Source organism: Hordeum vulgare, chromosome 1H (assembly GCF_904849725.1).
Source record: "Hordeum vulgare subsp. vulgare chromosome 1H, MorexV3_pseudomolecules_assembly, whole genome shotgun sequence".
Lineage (NCBI taxonomy): Eukaryota > Viridiplantae > Streptophyta > Magnoliopsida > Poales > Poaceae > Hordeum > Hordeum vulgare.
The window spans coordinates 140,106,188-140,127,180 of record NC_058518.1 but is presented as its reverse complement, the minus strand read 5'-3'; the positions used below and the strand labels follow the sequence as shown (position 1 = coordinate 140,127,180).

General features: G+C 43.9%; 1 protein-coding gene across 1 annotated transcript in view; it reads left to right on the top strand.

The window, feature by feature from the left end:
• Positions 1-6,796: 6,796 nt before the first annotated feature.
• LOC123427242 (NADP-dependent malic enzyme, chloroplastic-like) overlaps positions 6,797-20,993 on the top strand; it is a 34,076-nt gene continuing 19,879 nt past the window's right edge. Inside the window, exon 1 of the mRNA XM_045111244.1 lies at positions 6,797-7,020. Coding sequence (XP_044967179.1) covers positions 6,896-7,020 — 125 coding nt within the window. The 5' untranslated portion in view covers positions 6,797-6,895. The remainder of the gene's footprint in view (positions 7,021-20,993) is intronic.

Below are 20,993 nucleotides of genomic sequence, written 5' to 3'. Positions count from 1 at the left end.
ACAAGTTCTATAATGAAAAAATCCCACTAGTATATGAAAGTGACAATATAGGAGACTCTCTATCATGAATATCATGGTGCTACTTTGAAACACAAGTGTGGAAAAAGGAATAGTAGCATTCCCGCTTCTCTCTTTTCTCTCATATGTTTCTCCTTTTCTTGGTGGGTTTCTTTGGCCTCTTATTTTTATTTGGGATTCTTTGACCTCTTTTATTTTTCAAAAAGTCCGGAGACTCATCCCAACTTGTGAGGGAATCATAGATTACATCATCCTTTCCTAACATGGGACAATGCCCTAATAATGATGATCTTCACACTTCTATTTACTTACAACTCAAGAATTACAACTTGATACTAGAATAAAAGATGACTCTATATGAATGCCTCCGATAGTGTACCGGGATGTGCAATGATCTAGCATAGAAATGACATCAAAAAACGGAGAAGCCATGAAAACATCATGCTAGCTATCTTACGATCATGCAAAGCAATATGACAATGATGGTGCGTGTCATAATAAACGGAACGGTGGAAGTTGCATGGCAATATATCTCAGAATGGCTATGGAAATGCCATAATAGGTAGGTATGGTGGCTGTTTTTTAGGAAGGTATATGGTGGCTATTTTTTAGGAAGGTATATGGTGGTTGTTTGGAGGGAGGTGGGTTTAATTCACAAGCGAAAGTTGTGCGGTACTAGAGAGGCTAGCAAATGTGGTATGGTGAGAGTACGTATAATCCATGGACTCAACATTAGTCATAAATAACTCACATACTTATTGCAAAAATTTATTAGTCATTGAAACAAGGTACTACATGCATGCTCCTAGGGGAAGGGTTGGTAGGAGTTAACCATCGCACGATCCCGACCTCCACACAAAGCGTGAGAGTGCGTATATCCATGGACTAAACATTAGTCATAATGGACTCACATACTTATTGCAAAAATTTATTAGTCATTGGAACAAGGTACTACACGCATGCTCCTAGGGGAAAGGTTGGTAGGAATTAACCATCGCGCAATCCCGACCTCCACACAAAGGATGACAATCAATGAATAAATCATGCTCCGACTTCTTCACATAACGGTTCACCATACGTGCATGCTACAGGAATCACAAACTTTAACACAAATATTTCTACCAATCCACAATTACTCACTAGCATGACTCTAATATCACCTTCTTTATATTGCAAAACAATTGCGAGGAATCAAACATATCATATTCAGTGATCTACAAGTTTTATCTAGTATTTTATGACTAATCATGTGAATGACCAACTCCGGTTAACTCTCTAAATAGATATAAGTGAAGCATGAGAGTTTAATTCTTTCTATAAAATATATGCCCACACTCTAACAAATATAAGTGAAAAAAGAGCATTCTACAAATGGCGGTTTTCTATGTGTAGAGAAACAGGCAATCCAAACTTCAAATGATATAAGTGAAGCACATGAAGCATTCTATAAAGCCATACTCAAAAGATATAAGTGAGGTGCAAAGAGCCTTCTATAAATCAACCAAGGACTATCTCATACCAGCATGGTGCATTATTAGAAGAAAAATAAAAAGCACACGACGCTCCAAGATTTACGCATATCATGTGATGAATAAAAATATAGATCCAAGTGAAATTACCGATGGTTGTTAGAAGAAAGAGGGTATGCCTTACGGGGCATCCCCAAGCTTAGTTGCTTAGGAGTCCTTGAATATTACCTTGGGGTGCCACAGGCATCCCCAAGCTTAATCTCTTTCCATTCCTTATTCCTTCATCCATCCTGATCTCGCCCAAAACTTGAAAACTTCAATCACACAAAACTTAACAAAACCCTCGTGAGGCCTGTTAGTAATAATAAAGCAAATTAAAACTTTAAGTATTGTTACCAACCAATCAATATTTTGTTTTTGCATTGTATCTACTGTAATATGACTTTTCCATGGCTTATACTACTGATACAAACGATAGTTTCATCAAAACGACCAAAACAATGCATCAAAAACAGAATCTATCAAAAACAAGACAATTTGTAGTAATCTGTACATTGACCGTACTTATGTAACTCTAGAAATTCTGAAAACTTAGGACGAAATAAACAATTTGCATAGAAGTACTGTGTAAAACTTTGAGAAAGTTTTGACATTCCAGTAAAAACTGTAAATTCACGCACTACAGCCAAAGTTTTTGTTTTTGCACTTCACACACCAAACAAGCAATCTAATCATCCTAAAGGCAAATCTTGGTACGTTATTTTTATAATACAATGGATTTATACAAGGGGATGATTATTTTTGTTGAAAAGTTTCTGTAATTAAGATTCACAAGGTTTTCATGGGCATGAACAAAGTTCAAGGCATGCTCCCATTTTAACAATGCTCGTCTCTCTCACTTTCACTTTTCTTTTTGAAAAAGTTTTTTGTTCCCCTCTTTAATTCTTTTGTTTTTTAAACTATATGATAGCACACAACAGAATGAAATGACTCTCTAAAACTTCCAGGTTGTCTCCCTGGCAGCGCTTTCTTTAAAGCCATTAAGCTAGTCATAAAGTGCTCAAGTAATTGATCCACACGGATCCCAAGGTATATCAAAGCCAATTTTAATTAAGAGTGATTTGTAATTTAGTAGTGAGCACAAAGTAACATATATCATACAACAACAAAGTCTAACTCTCTTCCTATGCATGGGCATGTCATAAAAGAACCATTCATGCACACAAAGTAAAGGTCAATGCATAGTATAAACAATTTCTTGCAATTTTATCGTATTGGAAACATAGAGAGGCAGAGATGTAATTCCTCTATTATAATAATTGTAAGTAGGAGCAGCAAGCACATGCATATTATATCTATCAAAATCATCATGTGTAATAGTAAAAGGCAACCCATCTATATAATCCTTAATAAGTGCAAACTTCTCCAATATAGTGTAGTTGGGAGATTTCAAAAAGATAATAGGACTATCATGTGTGGGTGCAATAGCAACAATTTCATTCTTAAAATAAGGAACTATAGCAGGTTCATCTCCATAATCATCATTCATATTGGCATCATGGCTACAAGCATAGCAAGCATCAAGTTCATCAAACAGGGATATTTCAAATGAATCTAAGGGATCATAGCAATTATCATAGCATTCATCCTTTGGTAAGCACGAAGGGAAATTAAACAATGTATGAGTTGAAGAGTTACTCTCATTAGAATGTGGGCACGGGTAGCTAATCCGCTCTTCCTCCTTTCGTTCTTCGCTCTCCTCCTCATCTTTTTCATCCAATGAGCTCACAGTGTCATCAATTTCTTCTTCCATAGATTCATGCAAAGTGTTAGTCTCCTCCTGGACAGCGGAGGATTCCTCAATATAGGGCTTAACATAAGCATTAGAAGCATAGTTTTCATAGCAATATTTAAGTATGGCAAAACTTTCAGATTTGTAAAGAGTAGCATCATACTTTTCAATCAAAGAAGAAATTTCATAGGCACCCTTAAAAGCAACAAATTCTTCAATTTGGTCAATATCATAGTAATTATAAACACACTTGGCATAAAAAGATATGATTCCATTATCCTTAAACTCACATTGATAGGGAAGGTGTTTTAGGGTATTTACAACAACAAGTAAAATCATAAATTTCGCATAAATTCCAAGCATGTAATTGCAAAGTATTAATATGATGCCATAAAAGTTTCCCTTTTTGAGATAAGCGGTTTCGCACATCATAAGCATGCTCATTTAATGATTTGCCCTCAACTAAGCTAGTTGGGGTTTCAGCACGAGCACAAATGGATCGAAGATGACCCAAGTAATATTCTTCGATGGTACGGAACACTAGTGGTTCCTCGACTTTTGGTGCAACAACTACATCTATTTTTTGGTATTTTGCGTTTCCTACCCATATCTAAAGATAGAAAACAAGCTAAACGGCACATAAAATCTACTTAGTGATAAAGCAAACAAGCACACACGAGAATATTCACCCCACACTATTGCTCCCCGGCAACGGCGCCAGAAAAAGGTCTTGATAACCCACAAGTATAGGGGATTAATTGTAGCCTTTCTCGATAAGTAAGAGTGTTGAACCCAACGAGGAACTAAAGGTAGAACAAATATTCCCTCAAGTTCTATCGACCACTAATACAACTCTACGCACGCTTAACGTTCACTTTACCTAGAACAAGTATGAAACTAGAAGTACTTTGTAGGCGTCATAGGATAGGTTTGCAAGAAAATAAAGAACACGTAAATAAAAACTAGGGGCAGCCAAGATAAAGAAACAACTATGTTGGTCTTAGTAGAGATCTTTTTGTCACAAGATGGTTATTTGTACCTAGGCAATCGATAACTAGACGGATAATCATTATTGCAATTTTATATGAGGGAGAGGCATATGCTAACATACTTTCTCTACTTGGATCATATGCACTTATGATTGAAACGCTAGCAAACATTCGCAACTACTAAAGATCATTAAGGTAAATCCCAACCATAGCATTATAAGGTATCAAGTCCTTTTTACTCCCATATGCAACAACCCACCTACTCGGGTTTATGCTTCTGTGACTAAAGCAATCCACCATAGGAAAATCATGAACACATTGCAACACCCTACAATGGGGATCCCTCACACTTGCGTGACAGGGAGAGCACCATAGGACAACACCAATAATAAAACATGCAACTCAAACCAATCATGATCATCAATCAACCCATAGGACACAAAGGATCTACTCAGACATCATAGGATAGCCATACATCATTGCGAAATAATATATAGCGTTGAGCACCATGTTTAAGTAGAGATTACAGCGGTGAGAAGAGGTGTTGAACCGCTGCATAGAGGGGGAGAGAGTTGGTGATGACGGCAGCGAAGTTGTTAGTGTAGATCGACGTCACGATGATGGCCATGGCAGCGTTCCGGTGCCATCGGGGGAGAGGGGGGAGAGCCCCCCTCCTTCTTGTTGTTTCTTGGCCTCCCCCTAGATAGGAGGAGGGTTTCCCTCTGGTCCTTGGCCTCCATGGCGACCGAGGGGCGAGACCGCAAGAGCCCCTCCAAGATTGGACATCTCTCTGTTTCTTTCTGTTTCTACATTTTTGTGCCTTCCAGATTCTGGCGTTTAACCGTTTCTTATATTCCCGGAGATCCGTAGCTCCGATTGGGCTGAAAGTTCAACACGATTTTAATCCAGATATTATCTTTATTGCGGCGAAAGAAGGGCACCAACCGCCTTACAAGGTGGCCACAAGACAGGCTAGCGCGCCCTACCTCCTGGGCGCCCCCCTATGGCTTGTGGGCCCCTCGGGCAACGCCTTCTATTGATTCCACTTCCCAAAATTCACATATATTCCAAAAAAACATACGTTTTTATCCTGTTTGGACTTCGTGTGATATGGATTTTCTGTGAAACAAAAAACATGCAACAAACAAGAACTGACACTGGGCAGTGGATCAATATGTTAGTCCCAAAAATAGTATAAAAAGTTGCCAAAAGTATATGAAAGTTGTAGAATATTGGCATGAAACAATTAAAAATTATAGATACGACGAAGACGTATCAACTAGTAATGGGGTACCTAGTGCCCCTGACTTGTGCACAGGCGTTGAGAGCGTAGCCCTTCAAGAGCAACCACCAACCCAAGCGGAGAGTCGGAGCCAGACGCCGGCAAGACCAACACCAATAGCCCAAGGCATGCCAAGAACCCCTGGCGCTTGCCGGGGGCGAAGGCACAAGCATCCTCACCAAGCCCCGGCAAGGTGCCTCCCCGTTAAATGCGGGCCAACCTGCCACAGCTCCACCTCATCGCTACACCAGACACTTGTCGATTAGGTGTCGAGCTCCGAGATGGCTAGGTGGCTCTCGCTAGATACGTGATGACGTGCCGGAAGACAAATTACAACCTGTTGACACCCGTTCAAAGGTGTGTCAAGACCCCAAGCCATGGCCAACTCATAGGTGGCAGAAGCCTGCCAGGAACGCACCCCCGCTCGCCACCTAAGGTCGCATTTATGACGCTCTGTCTTAAGTATCAGAGTTAGGTATGATAGCACTGTTTGCTATTTGATCGTGTCAATTGCCACTGTGGACGCCCCTTAAGCTATAAATGGAGGCACGGGGCAACCTAGGAAAGGATTGGGATATTTGGATATTCGAACACTTGGAGATTCGACACTTGGTAGACTATGTCCCCAATGAATTAGAGCGAGGTGTAAGTGTACGTACGTGTCAGCTCTCCCCGACAACCCTTGCCGGGGTATAGCCCCGTGCAAACTTCGTCTTCCCCAATCAATCCATCAAAGCAGGAATACGATTTTACGCTTCACAGCGGCCAAAACGAGGAAAAAAACGAGTCTCATCATCGTGTGCTTCGTAGTCTTTGTTCTTTGTGTTATACGACCCCCGCCGAAACACAAAGTGGCAAAAAGGCCCCATAGTTGATCGTGTGCATAACTGCACCGACACCCGTCTAGGTTGCATTGTTGTGACCGATGTGCGACCGGACCATCATAGTGTTCGGACCATCGGTTCGCGCGTTTGAGACGGGTTTGAGGCGTTCGAATGCAGATGATTTTGGAGAGATAAAAAATCTTCGTGTGGCTCATGTTGAGCACACAATCAAATCAATTGCCGGTGTAACCATATTGGTCCCTGCTTAATTCCGCATTGATCTCTGCATCCGCCAATTAATCCCGGCAGTACTGAAAACCATGTCTAGTACCTTGCCTGCCATGCCAAGCAACAATGCAAAGGGGATCGAAAGGAACTGGCACCAAGTTATTTAGTGCGGTGCGGAGCACGCTTTCTGCACCGTTTCTCCTCTCATGCTGCTGCTCTAGGAGCTCCACTCACACCCAGGGCAAGGCAGGCCGGTGCGGTCTCACACGTGCTACTTCCGTCCGCAGCCCCCAATGGCGCAGTGCGAACTCAACTCCGCGACAGGACCCGGCCAAGCAGCTAAGCTGGATCAAGACCACGGGACGGAAGGTGTAAGCCCATGCCGCGCCAATGGTGGTTCCGATGTTAACGCTGAGAGGTTAGTGATGTGGAATGGAAAGACAATATACGTATGTGTATGTGGTATGTGTTTGTATTTTCTTTTATAAAAAAGCATTTCATTACTTAAAAGATTTAAGCATTATACCCGACCTCTGCATAACTGATATGCACGCAGCTATATGCAAATTCAAGTTTCAAAATAAGAAAAAGGCGAAATACACTTAATTAATTGTAGTTTGTATAACGCCTAAGACGTAGGAGGACTAATCCGAAGATCATGTTGCCATCCATGTCGGGTAAAAGTATCCCTCGCCGTGGCCTTCAATCATGTACACACCTTCGTAAACAGGTCTCGATACTCCACACATTGTAGAAACGACCATAACGGAGCGTACCGGTACATCTGTAGATAACCGGCATAAGAAAAGTACTTTTATCATTAAAAATCTTATCACTTCTGCATAGCCAAAGCGACCAAATAATGGCAAGCGCTCCCATCCTGAGAAGAATTCTAAACTTGTATTCTATACCATGTATCTAGTTACCGAATATATTAGCAACACTACGTGGAGGATACAAGCCAGAAGCTATTTGGATGACTGACCATATAGAACGAGCCAGTTTGAATTGAAAAAACAAGTGCTTTACCGTCTCGTCGCGATGACAAAACACACATTGCGTACTTTCATGTCAATTCCTGTTAATAAGATTATCTTTGGTAAGAATGATTCCTCGATGAAGATTCCATGCAAATACTTTGTTCTTAAGTGGTATCTTCATCTTCCAAATCTTTTTGTTTTTATCAACTGACACTTCTGACTGGATCAGAGCACTATACATAGAGTCTACCGTGAATTTACCGTTCACATGAAACTCCAACGAAATTCATTGGTTCCTTGTGATAGTTGTACCATGGATAATTTCAATAATAGAGTGTTCCATGATTCAAGTCTAGGACCAATTAAATCTCTTCTCAACGTCACATTCGACGGAAATGAATCCAAAACAGTGACGATAGTATCACCTTTATGACGTACAATGTTGTATAAAGTCGGATATTGTTCTTGGAGTGTAGCATTAACTAGCCACTTATCCTTTCAGAATCTAATTTCCGATCCATCTTTAATAACGAGGGATCCATAGCAGAAGAAGTATTTCTTCGTAGCCATTAGCACATCCCAAAAATGTGAGTCCCCAGGCTTCCAATATACTTGGAACACTGTTTTTGAGCCCACATAATTTCTCCGTAGGAGGGTTTGCCATACACTGTTTTCTGTCAATAACCTAAGCAACCATTTGCCAAGGAGGGCAGTATTTTTGACCTCGAGGTCATGAATACCTAGCCCCCATTGGTCTATGGGATGGCAAACCACACTCCATTTAGCTAGTCGATACTTCTTTTTCTCACTATCTCCTTGCCAAAAGAACCTTGATCGGAAATAATCCAATTTATGCAAGACTCCTTTAGGTAATTGGAAGAAAGAAATCATATACAATACCATATTACTTAGCACTGAATTTATGAGGACCAATCTTCCACCCAGAGATAACAATTTTCCTTTCCAACTGCTTAGCCTTTTTTGTAATCTCTCCTCGACGTGTTTCCGTTCAGCGTTTGTGAGTCTCCTATAATGTATCGCTATCCTCAAATAGATGATTGGAAACTGGCCTAACCCGCAGCCAAACAAATCAGGGTATAGATGTGCCTCGTCTTGGGCCTTGCCAAAACAAAATAATTCACTTTTATGGAAATTTATTTTAAGACCAGAAAGAAGCTCGAATGCCAACAAAATTAATTTCAGGTTTCTCGCTTTCTCTAGGTCATGATCCATAAAGAGAACCCTATCGTCGGCATATTGAAGGATAGAAAGTCCACCACCCACAAGATGATTAACTATCCCGTCAATTTGATCATCAACCTTTGCTCGCTCAATCATGACAGCTAACATATCAACCACTATATTAAATAGCATGGGCGATATTGAGTCACCCTATCTAAATCCCTTCTTTGTTTGAAAGTAGCGTCCAACATCATCATTGAATTTAACGACACACTACCTCCGAAAACGAATCTATGGATTAGAGCGCGCCACTCTGCATAGAAGCCTTTCATTTTGAGAGTGTGTCGGAGAAAATGTCATTTGACTTTATCATAAGCTTTCTCAAAATCAATTTTGAGAACTAGCCCATTCAGCTTCTTCCGATTTAGTTCGTTAACCGTTTCATGAAGGATTACCACTCCATCTAGGATGTTTCTATCTTGCATGAAAGCAGTCTTGGAAGGGCGAACCACATGGTCATCCACCGAGTTTAGCCTAAACATCGCCACCTTCGTGAAGATTTTAAAACTAACATTAAGGAGGCAGGTAAGTCTATATTATTCTATCTTTACTGCCTCATTAACCTTAGGTAATAAAATTATCTCACCAAAGTTTAGACGACACAATTCTAGTTGTCCCTCATGTAGGTGACCAAATAAATCTAGAAGATATGGTTTGATAATCTCTCAGAAGTTTTGATAGAACTCGGCTGGAAAACCATCTGGACCCGGTGCCTTGTTGTGTTCCATTAGGAAAACCGCCTTCTTTATCTCCTCCTCAGAGTAAGGAGTTGTTAGAAGGTTATTTTCCTCAACAAAAACCTGGGGAATGTCGTCTATTCGGGACTCATCCCTAGACAAGTTGCTTACTTCTAGAGCCCCAAATAGATTTTTATAATAATTAGTTATATACGATTTAAGTTGCTCATGGCCTTCAATCGTACCCTCCTCTTGTGTAAGGGAATGAATAAGTTTCTTCCGGTGTCTGTCATTGGCTACACCATGGAAGTATCTAGTATTTGAATCCCCTTTAAGAATGAATTGAGAGCTTGAATGTTGGTACCATTTGAGCTCCTCTTCTCTGAGAAGTCTAGTTATATGTGCATTAAATTGGCTCTTGATTTCAATTTCATGTTCAGATAACGGTCGAACCTCTGCGAGAGCTTCTAACTCATTAATAAGATACGTGAGACTAAGCTTCTCTTCTTTTTAGGATACTCGCGGTATGCCTAGCCCACCAACCAAGGAATTTATGTGTTGCATGTATTTTATCATTCCAATTATGAATTGGAGTAAGTCCAGCTACGGGTTTCACCCACACCTCCTTGACCATATCATGAAATCCATCGCGAAGTAGCCAACCAAATTCGAACTTGAAGTTGTGTCTACTTTGTGGTCGTAACAAACCAGTGGTTAGAAGGATAGGGGCACGATCTGATAGAGCCTCGATACGAGGAAGTGCACGCACGGTAGCCATTGGGAATTTAGATTTCCAATCGTTATCCATTAATACGCGGTCTAATTTCTCATATGTCGGTTCGGGTAGACAGTTCGCCCAAGTGAACTGTCTCCCAATCATGAAAACCTCTCGCAAATCAAGATTGTCAATAACAGCGCTGAACAAGAAAGGCCAATGATTATCAAACCTACCATGACTTTTCTCGTTTGGGAATCTTACCAAATTAAAATCACCACCTATCAAAATAGGATAGGGATTATCATTCACCAGATTAACTACCTCACGAAGAAAGTCAGCCTTGAACTCATCCTGTGTTGCACCATACACAGCAACAAGGGTCCATGTGAAGTTGTCTGCCTTGTTGCGGATATGGATTTTTATATGATACTCGCCATCTGAACTAGCCAACACATCTATAGTTCTTGTATTCACGCCAACTAATATGCCCCAGAATGACCTCTAGGCGGACGTGAAAACCAGGTGAAGTCTATACCGCCAGAAAGACGGTTAAGAAGGCTTACCGAGAAATCACGTCTACCCGTTTTGGAGATAGCCAAAAAATCTAGGTTATGTTCCCTATTACAATCCGCAATGAATAAATGTTTAGCCAAGTCGCCAAGACATGTGCTATTATAAAACATGCCATTCATTTGGAAACAACTGAAGATTTAGATTTTTTGGCCCTCTTAGAGGACTTACAATCCTTTTTCAAACGGGATGCTTTAGATTTACGTCCTACTGTTGTAAGTTCGTGTAATAAACTAAGTCGAGGTTCATCCAAACCCATGTCTGAAACCTCTCCCACTATGTGAGTTAGGAGCTGACCATCTACTATGGCATGCAGCTCCTACCCATCCAAGTAAAGGGAAACAGGTTTGCTAGAAACTAATGTAGTAACCTTTAATCAGTCATATTCAATATGTGTCAAAGCATTAGTCGAAACGAAAATTTCTTTCTCATTGCTACCTAGACTAACACCAACATTATTTAGATTTGAAGTGATTGTAGTAGCAGAGAAAGATAAAAAGAATTTGGGACAGGAAGTTATATATACCTGTATTGTCAAGGTTTTGCACAACCTTACAACGCATTGCCTTGACCAGTGAATCCTCGTCCGTGTACATACGCCCATCCTCCGCAACCGTATAACGGCTACTACGACGAGAGGGTGTCCTCTCCATAGAAGCACATTGCAAACAGTTAGATGTCGGTGGAGAGGATGAGGTTGGTGTAGATCCCTCCACCTCAACAGCGGTACATAATGTCGTGTGTGAAAAAGATGACATTGTCGGTGTAGTGGTAACCACGAGTGTGGAGGGCTCCATCGCGGATGCATGTACAGGAGCCGGATTAGGCACGACCTGAACCTCCGGTACAACAGTGGCCGTAGTGGACACGGCATGCAAATCATGTACAGTGGCCACGGCTTGCATCTCACGTACATGCACATCACCTGGCGTTGTCACATCATGTATCTCCCGTACAAGCTATACATCCGGTGTGGCAGGTGCAAGAGGCTGCCCTAGCATTTGTCCAGCCACGACGTTCCCCACCTGCAGCACCCCATCGTATGTCTGTGTATGTGTGTGCCTGCTTTTTTTAATGGAATGTGTGTGCCTCTTTTCTGCTGCGTCTAATAGTTTGCTGCGTCCATTGTTGGTCATGAAATAGCTGGAGCGAACATCACATCAAGTCCAAATAAAAAGAAGAAGAAATAATTACCAACAACGACGGCTCGATAAGCACACATGAACCGCCACCGCTGCGCCCTTCATTTTTGACCCACCACTCGTCATGGCTTGGGACTGCCACGTAACTAAACAGCACCTCCAAAAAAGAATGCGACGCCAACGATGATGCTGCCCGCACATGACCTAGGGTTTTCTCCGACACGCGACGTGGAGCAGAGGATGGGAAGCACTGACGTCCTTAATGAAGGAACGGCGGCACCCTCAGGTGTCATCGCATCGAAGCCGGATGAACCGGCTGGCATTTCTTTCGCACCCCATGCGCCGCCACCCGAACTGGAGCCATGCACCCATCTTGCCACCCGCAAGCACGCGCCACCACGGTCTTGCACCCATCCACGCCGCCTTGCTACGAACACCACCACGAGGTCAGGAGATAAGCCGATGAGCGTCTAGCGGCGAGGGCAGGAGCACGGGAGCCGCACGAGAGGGAGCCACCTCCACCGCCGTCGCGCCGGAGGCCCTTGCCTCGAGCACCCACATAGGTTGTTGTCCGTACGCCGACAGCTGAGGCAAACCAGGCCACCCGGGCCCGATCGGGCCGAGATTGGGCTCGCAAAGCCGTGGTCACTGCGCTCCTGCACGCCGGCAGCCGAGCCGCCATCCACCACCACCCAAACGCAGCGTCGCCACCTCCCGAGAGCCACGCCAACCCACGACCTGCCACCGACCCGCCAAGACCCGGATGGGGCCCAAAGGGCCCAGATTTAGGCCTGGCGGGCGCCGCCAACCCGCGCTGTCGCAACCCCGTCGCCAACGACGACGCCGCTGCCCAGAGCACGTCCCTGCCCGAGCAGGAACCACTACCGCCTAAGAGCACCGCCCGGAGTTGCTCCGTCCAGCGTCGGAGGAGCCCGAGGAGGGGAAGGGCCATTGTTGGTTCCCGGCAAAGTTTTAAATAGCCCGAGGGGAAACAAATTTGTGGAGGACGGGCTCATCGGAGCCGTGTTTTTCTTTCTAAAAGAAAATGATATTTCCAAGTTAAGAAAACAATTTTTATGCAAACTTATACATATTGATGAATAAATTTTCTTTTAAAAATATTATAATTTGCAAACTACAAAAAAACATCTCCGCCCAACAGTAACCAAAAAATGGCCCATTTTCATGCAAGTATTTTTCTCTGTCTATGCCACGTATGAAAATATATTACTATAATATATAATTTTCTTAAACATCCTATGTACGTACATTTTTCTTTCGATTTTTTTGCATTGTGGAAATGTGTTCTTTTTTAAGCCCTCAAGTCCTCTACTGGTAACTTTTTGTGCTACAGCCTTCGAAGAGCTCTTCCGTTAAAGTTATGCACTTTTAACTTTAAATTAAAACTAATGCTAATAACCCGTTATTTTCCTCTGTAGCGCTAAATCTTGAGTCATTTAACTAACTAACCGCTATACAAAACCATCCTATTACCTTTTTTCACTTTATTGTGATATATATGATGCATTGATATAAAGCTTGGTTACTGAAATGGGATGTCTGATTAGTGCTCACGTTTTGACGTCTCAACATGTATAGTATATGCGATATATCATATATAATGTTAAATTATATATCTTTTTGAATAAAATCTTGATTTAAGGAAAATGCCAAATTGAACCTAGCTTTGCTATAGCTTTTGTCTCATCCGCCACTAAATGGCATTGCCCACTACTTAAAATATTGGTTTTCGGTGCATAGTTTATTCGAAACGTGGATGCATTTTTGCAATTGTTCATGGAAAAAACATGTTTTGTTGCTATTTAGACATTTTCCATTTAGAAACAACTAATACAATACAATGTTGATGAATACACACACAACCACCGATGAATCGTCTCATTGTTTTCACTTTTGATAAAAAACAACTTTTAAGTGTTATATCAAGTTAATCTAACAAGTATGAACAAATACACTCATTAGAGCAACTCTAGCAAACCCCGCATCCCGCCGGCCCGCAAAACGCGTTTGCAGTTCACGCAAAACAGCTTTTGCGGGCTGGTACACATGGAGACCCCCCAAACGAATTCGTAAAAAAGTATATTCGCGGAATATACTTTTTTACGGGTCGGCTTTGCGGGGTCTGTTCTTTGCGCCGCTGCTTCCCGCATATCATTAGCCCGCAAATATCAAATACAACATAATTTAACAGTGGAAAACAAACTGAATTACTCGAATCAAACTTAATACAATAATCATTCGCGTTACAAATAATTATTCAAAATTTGTCTTGAATACAAATACAAATGAATACAAAAATAAGTCACTGTCCAGCCCTTTGCCAATGGTGTTCAATGAGATCTTTCTAAAGTTGAAAGTGGGTGTCTGCATTTTCAGTCTCCTTGTATGTCTGAAGAAAAGCTCTAATCCGGTTTGGGTCCCTAGCTGGTTTGACACGGCTACCCACATTGTCGTAAAAGAATTCTAAGTTCAATCATCTTCCATCTTCAAGAATCATATTGTGCAGGATAACACAACATGTCATGATGTTCTTTAAGGTTTTCTTATTCTAAAAACAAGCAGGACCACGGACAATGGCAAACCTAGATTGCAAAACACCGAATGCTCTTTCAATGTCTTTGCGGGCTGCCTCTTGCACCTTTACAAATTCACATTTTTTTTTGTTTTGGGTTCTTTGATGCTCTTGACAAATGTGCACCAAGGAGGGTATATACCATCTGTAAGATAGTACCCCTTTATGTATTTATGCCCATTGATAGTGTACTTGCAAGCAGGAGCATCACCACTAGCAAGCCTAGCAAACAAATGAGACCGTTGCAACACATTGATATCATTGAGAGTGTCCGACATACCAAAAAAGCAATGCCAAATCCATAAATCCTCGGATGCTACGGCCTCAATCACAATTGTTGCATCACGAGACTTGCCATAATACATTTCTTGCCAAGCCTTGGGGCAATTTTTCCAATTCCAATGCATACAATCAATGCTACCTAGCATGCCAGGCCAACCTCTCCTCTCATGAGATGCCATCAATTTCTTTGTGTCATCTTCATTGGGTGCCCGAAGATACTCAGGACCGAAGACACGGATGATCACTTTCGCAAATCTACGCACAGACTCAATTGTGGTATCTTCACCAATGCGAAGATACTCATCGGCATAGTCAGCTGGAACGCCATATGCAATCACCCGCATAGCTGCGGAGATTTTTTGATATGCACTAAATCCCTTTAAGCCCGCGGCATTCCTTCTTTGAGTAAAATACCGTCAATTCTCCTCGCAAGCTTGAACAGTTTTCACAAAGAGGGATCGGCGCATTCGGTACCTTCTCCGGAAGATGTGCGGAGGACATGTAGGATTCTCCGTGAAATAGTCTTGCATCAACATCTCATTCCCAAGATGACGATTTCGAGGAATGCACAAACGCCCGACAATCGATCATCGCCTCCTCTTCCGGTTCTCGTCTTCATGCTCCTTCACGGCAAGCGCCATGACTAATGTTTGCTGACGAAAGGTCGCAAACATGGTCTCAACATCCGAGCCGTCCGAATCGGACGAATCGGATAGTAGGAACTTCTCGCACGGGGTCAACTCCATCTTCTCGCACAGCTCGCAAAAACCACAAAAAAGGTACTAACCGGCGGCGGTTGATCTCGGACGACGACGAGGCGGTGGTCGATCCCCGACGGCGGCGGTGGCAGGCGTCGGCTCTTCTCTTCTCGCCGGATCCGGAGGGGCGGTGCAGCGGCTCGCTTGCAGATAAGGCCGGAATCACCGGCGACGGGCGGGCGGAAGCAAGGGCGGGGCGACGGCGAAGGAGGGGGGAAATAGCGTGGGCTCAAATGTCCCTCCCGCCAGCTGCTTCTGTGTGATGCACGGCACCGCAGCCGCGAGGGGGAAACCCGCATTTTCCCAGGTTGGGATCAGGAATTTGCCGCGCCCCTAAAAGTTTTTATGGGCCGGGGCGGGATGCGGGGTCTGATCGGACAGGCTTTTCCGCCCCGACCCGCATTTTGGCGGTTATTTTGCGGGTCGGGAACGGATGCGGGGTCTGCTAGAGTTGCTCTTAGGGCATCTTGAGAAAGTAAAATATCTTTCTTTTTTTAACACGAGAAGGACCCCCACTAGACCCAACACTGCATTATAAGACGGTTGGGGAGTACATCTTACATCAAGAACCCTAAAGAAAGGCAGAAATACAGACTGGCCCCCAAATCTTACGAAAAGGACCCCAAGCAGATACAAAAAACGTGATCGGGTCCAAACTGCTTCCCGTTGGATCAAAAAACCGCAGGCACTGCGACGGACCACTTGGTCCGACGAGATCTCCACGGTGAGACACCACACACTCCAACAAAAAACGGCACTGCCTCCCTTTGTGCATTAAGGCTGGGAGGAAATATTTTGGCCACCCTTCAGCCATAAGATCACATGGATCAACGAAGAAGACCGGCCAGCGGGCGTGGGCGTCGTACCTTCTCAAGAATCATCGTCTTGTGAGCTTCGGATACCCATCATCAGCTTCCACCAGCATGGCCGAAGCCCTTCTCAAGATGAGGGGGAGACGCGGCCATCGTACGAAGCTCAGATCCGACGAGGCCAAACTCCAAGCGGACCAAATAAGGCAGTTCTTCCCCGTCAACCAACTCCCACCACCACGACGACATGAGTCGAGGAGAGAAACCACACCACCAACATCACCTGCAGCCACGAGCTTATTGAGAGGGATTTCACCAGATCCAACGCATCCTCCATTCCTCCACCATGGAGTCAAAGAAGAAAACGAGGAAGGCGACCATCGGTGGCTGCTCGCAAGATCCGGCAACAGAAATCCCAACGATATAATGACAGGACACAGCACAAGGCCAAACTTACTTAGGGCATCAAATATGTATAAGGTGGCCTCATTGCAGATGTGATTATGAGGGTGGAGTGGTGGAGTATAGCCGCACGGAGGTAGTCTTGTGAATCTTGATTTGTGCTTCTTCACTACAGATGATTATGAATGTGGACCATGCCAAGCTTGTGTAGCATCACTTTTTGCCGAAAGCGCTATTCTAAGACCGAGCGCATGTGAGCTCGGGTGAATAGTAAAATAAAAACAAAATTCAAAACATTTTGAATTATTTTGTGTGAAACATTGACAATTTTTTTCATAGCTTACAAAATTTCATCATAAAATGATATTTATGGAAAATGTGGCAAAAAAATTAAATCGGTGCTCCAAAATGCATTTGAAAACAACATTTTGGAGCATCAAATTCTTGCCACGATTTCCATGAATGACATATGGTGATGAAATTTCACAAACGAACTAACATTTTGTCAATGTTTAACACAAAATAATTCCGAATTTTCGTATTTTTTTTACTATTCATCCAAGCTTACATGAGCTCACGATTAGAACAGTCGTGTCCCAATTATTACACATTTGTGAAATTGTTGTTTACCTTCTCTTCTTAGTGTGAGGAACACTACATCATGTCTTCTCCATGACATATTGCCCGTGGGTTTACTCCACAAGCAACCCTTGTCCATTTGACCTCGCGCTTAGTTGTTGTCCTCCATTTTGTCTTAGAACGCCCTCCGCCCATAGAATGGATGCATAGTTTGTTCATAAGTTGCATGTGTGTGTTTGGATTGTCGGATAAGTTGATCCTTTTAATTCAACCTACATGCACTTTTGCAATTGTTCATGCGAAAAATGTGTTTGTTGTTGTCGCAGTCTTTTTTATTTAGAAACACCAAATACAATACAATGTAGATGAATACACACACAACCACCGAGGAATCGCCTCATTGTTTTGCACTTTTGATAAAGGATATTTTTATTAAGGGTTATATTGAGCTGATCTAACAGCTATGACGGAATACTCTCATTAGGGCATCATGAGAGTGTAAAATATCTTAATATTTCTTAGGGCATCACATAGGTATAAGCTGGTCTCATTGTATATGTTGTTATGAGGGTAGAGTGGTGTACTATAGCTTCAAGGAGGTAGTCCTCTGAATATCCTGATTTGTGCTTGTGCACTACACATGCTTATGAATGTGGACTATGCCAAGCTTATATAACATCACTTTTTATACATTTGTGAAGTTGGTGTTTACCTTCTCTTCTCAGTGTGATGAACAGTTCGTCATTTCTTCTCCATGACATGTCACCCATAGGTTTGCTCATCGACATGGCAATTATAATATATGTTGTTGTAGTCACATCTTGATACACGTGAGGGCCTAAAGCTCCTTCGTGGAATGATCCATGTCACTCTTGTCTCCACCGTAGAGAAGCATGAGATACGGGCACTCTTAGAAAAACATATTAGTTTTTATGTTCCTTAAAATTTCTTATGAATTTGTAGTACAAATTATATGTACTATCATGCGAAAAATGTATTTCAAGTAATTTTCTTTGACAAAGAAAATGTATTAATATCGCGAATATATCAACTGTAACAACACAATGTCCTAAAGACACTACGGATGCACAAAACCCAAAAACAAAAAGAAGAAGAAAAGCGAAAGATCCTGCTACAGTGATCAATTCCTTTTAACTCCTTGTAACGGCAGCACAAGTCACCACCAAGACAACACTCAAAGTCCAAATTTTTCATAAACGACGCCTCCAAGAAGAAAACAGTGCACATGCATCGTCGTCGCCTGATCATAGATCTTAGGTTTTCATCCTGGAGAAAATCCGCGTTATAAAACACAAGCCTTCGACCAGGCTACTACCACGCACAACTAGTTAAGGCCACACCTTGGGTTTTCATCCTCAAAGCTAAAACTTTGTAGTCCTTGTGTGTCCCCCCTACCAATCCTGCTGCTACAAGTCACGAAACACCAAGCAAAGTCATCATCGTCTGGAAGATCCAATCTGCACTAGGCCTCACACCTTAGCCACAATGACCTTCTCCAGTACTATCTTCATCATGGAACTCGAAAATATCGACATGTCCCATAATGTTGTGAGACGACAAAGGTTCGCGTTAGTCCCTCCTGAAGCCACACGGGCTAAAATAGGGGCGCACATGACTGAATCACATCCGATCCAGCAATCTATAGTCGTCAAGCACCCAAAGGAGATATCCAGCAGAGCCTTGGAACTCATGAATGACCAAATCAAAGAGGGTCGATATCAAGTAGAACACTATCATGACGCTAGAAGAACCCTAAGACCTCCTCCATTGTTGAAGCAAAACCAACAGGCCCCCATGCCGCGGGTCAGAACAACGAAGGAGAGGGAAACCGTGGCGTCACCTGCGCGGACGCGCCACTTACCCCTGCCTCGCCCCTCCGGCTTGCACCAGGCCACGACAACGAGCGCCACGATCTCTGGCGGCAACCGAAAAGTAGCGGTGAGTCACGAGCTAGGGTTTCCGAAAGATCCCCCAAATCCACACACCTCCACTCCTAGATCATCACCACGGGGACCTCCTACGATGAACCTAGGCTCGGGAACCTATGATCCACCGCTAGGCGCCGCCACAAGGAGCCTCCTCCAGACCTGTCATTCCCGATGGAGAAGATGTCATCGCTGCCATGTTCGGAGCAGCCACGTCGGGATTCTTGTGCCGTAAATCGGACGACGCGCCCTATTGAAGACGCCCTCCACGCCACGCCGCGAACAGAAGCACCCTAAAAAAAAGGTGTGCAACCGATCTGATTCGTCGCCATGCACTGGTCCTCCCAGCTGCGTCGTGTCTTTAAGGTGCCAGGGGCCGCCATCCCGTTTACTCATGGTGGACGGGATTTCCGGGCGGCCTCCTTTGGGACAACGAGTGGAGGGAGAGGATGGAGGTAGTGGTGGCGGGTGGAGGCTGACTGGTCATGCCTCAAATAATGCATCCTACATCCACACATGTCATATTAGGATCCTTAAATGCATACAAAAATATGCAAGATATGAAACCTACGTACTACGTAAAACCTATCTACTCTTCGTCGGAGATGTCGATGTTCTCCGTGGCCTTCTACGAATAAATGGTCGCGTGCCGCAGCTCCACCCCCTCTGGCTGCTCCGCTGCGACCTCCTTCGTCTCAATCTCCGTGTCCAGCTCGTCGAAGAGGGTGTCGGCCTCCGCCTGCCTCAGTCGGGTTAGCCGACGGTTGGCCTCCACCTCGGTCTCATTCCAGATGGAATCTAAGATGGTCTGTTGCTCCGCTATCTCCTCCGATTGGGCGACGACGAACTCCGCCTCTGCCATGCTCAAGCCGGGAGCCTCTTCCTCTCGGTCGTCCTCCTCCATGGCCTTCGGCCGCTCCTGCTGCTGCTTCTGCTCCTCCTCCTTCTTCTCCGACGGGTCGAGAGGAAGACTCACAACGATGTGGGCGTCGCGGCGAGCCTGGATCTCCACCTCGATTTGAAGGCGCCGCTCCGGAGTGAGGTGTGCGTAGGTGGTGATGAGTCGTCGGACCATCCTGGCAGAGAGGAAACTACGAGAGGAGACGGACACGCTCGAGTTGCGGTGGAGAGGTGTATGATCTAGGTCTGGAGGCACCGGGCGGCTTAAATAGCCGTCCCTGACCTCGGGCAAGGAGCCGGAGCAGCGCCATGCGGCGTTCACACTGCACCAACGGTCAAGACGCTCGTCAGAACGTCGGGTTTCCTGACAAGTCCGCGTGAGGCCAAGCCGTCACGCCGATGTGGCGGGCATGTTCGGACTCCCCCATATTGACCCCATATTTGGGCTGAAAATGGGGGTGCCAGTCAGCTCGGGCGTATGAGGCCAGTTTAAGAGGTCCGTCCGGATCAAATTTTTGTGATCGAGTAATGACCGGGCAGCCAGCATGGACGTTTGAGAAGGGTTTGAGGGGTCCGGCTAGAAGCTCTAAGGACAACTCCAAAGCGCGGACCCGAACGGACATCGTTTTTGTCTGTTTTTTATCGTTTGGGTCGTCCACCGGCCTGTCTGTGTCCTTTTTTTAAATGAGTCAGCATATGCACCCAACGAAAAACAAGTGGGCAGCAACATTGTGACAGTAAAATAATAGAAGAGAGGTGGATGGATGTCTTTCACATGCACGCCTACGTCTGA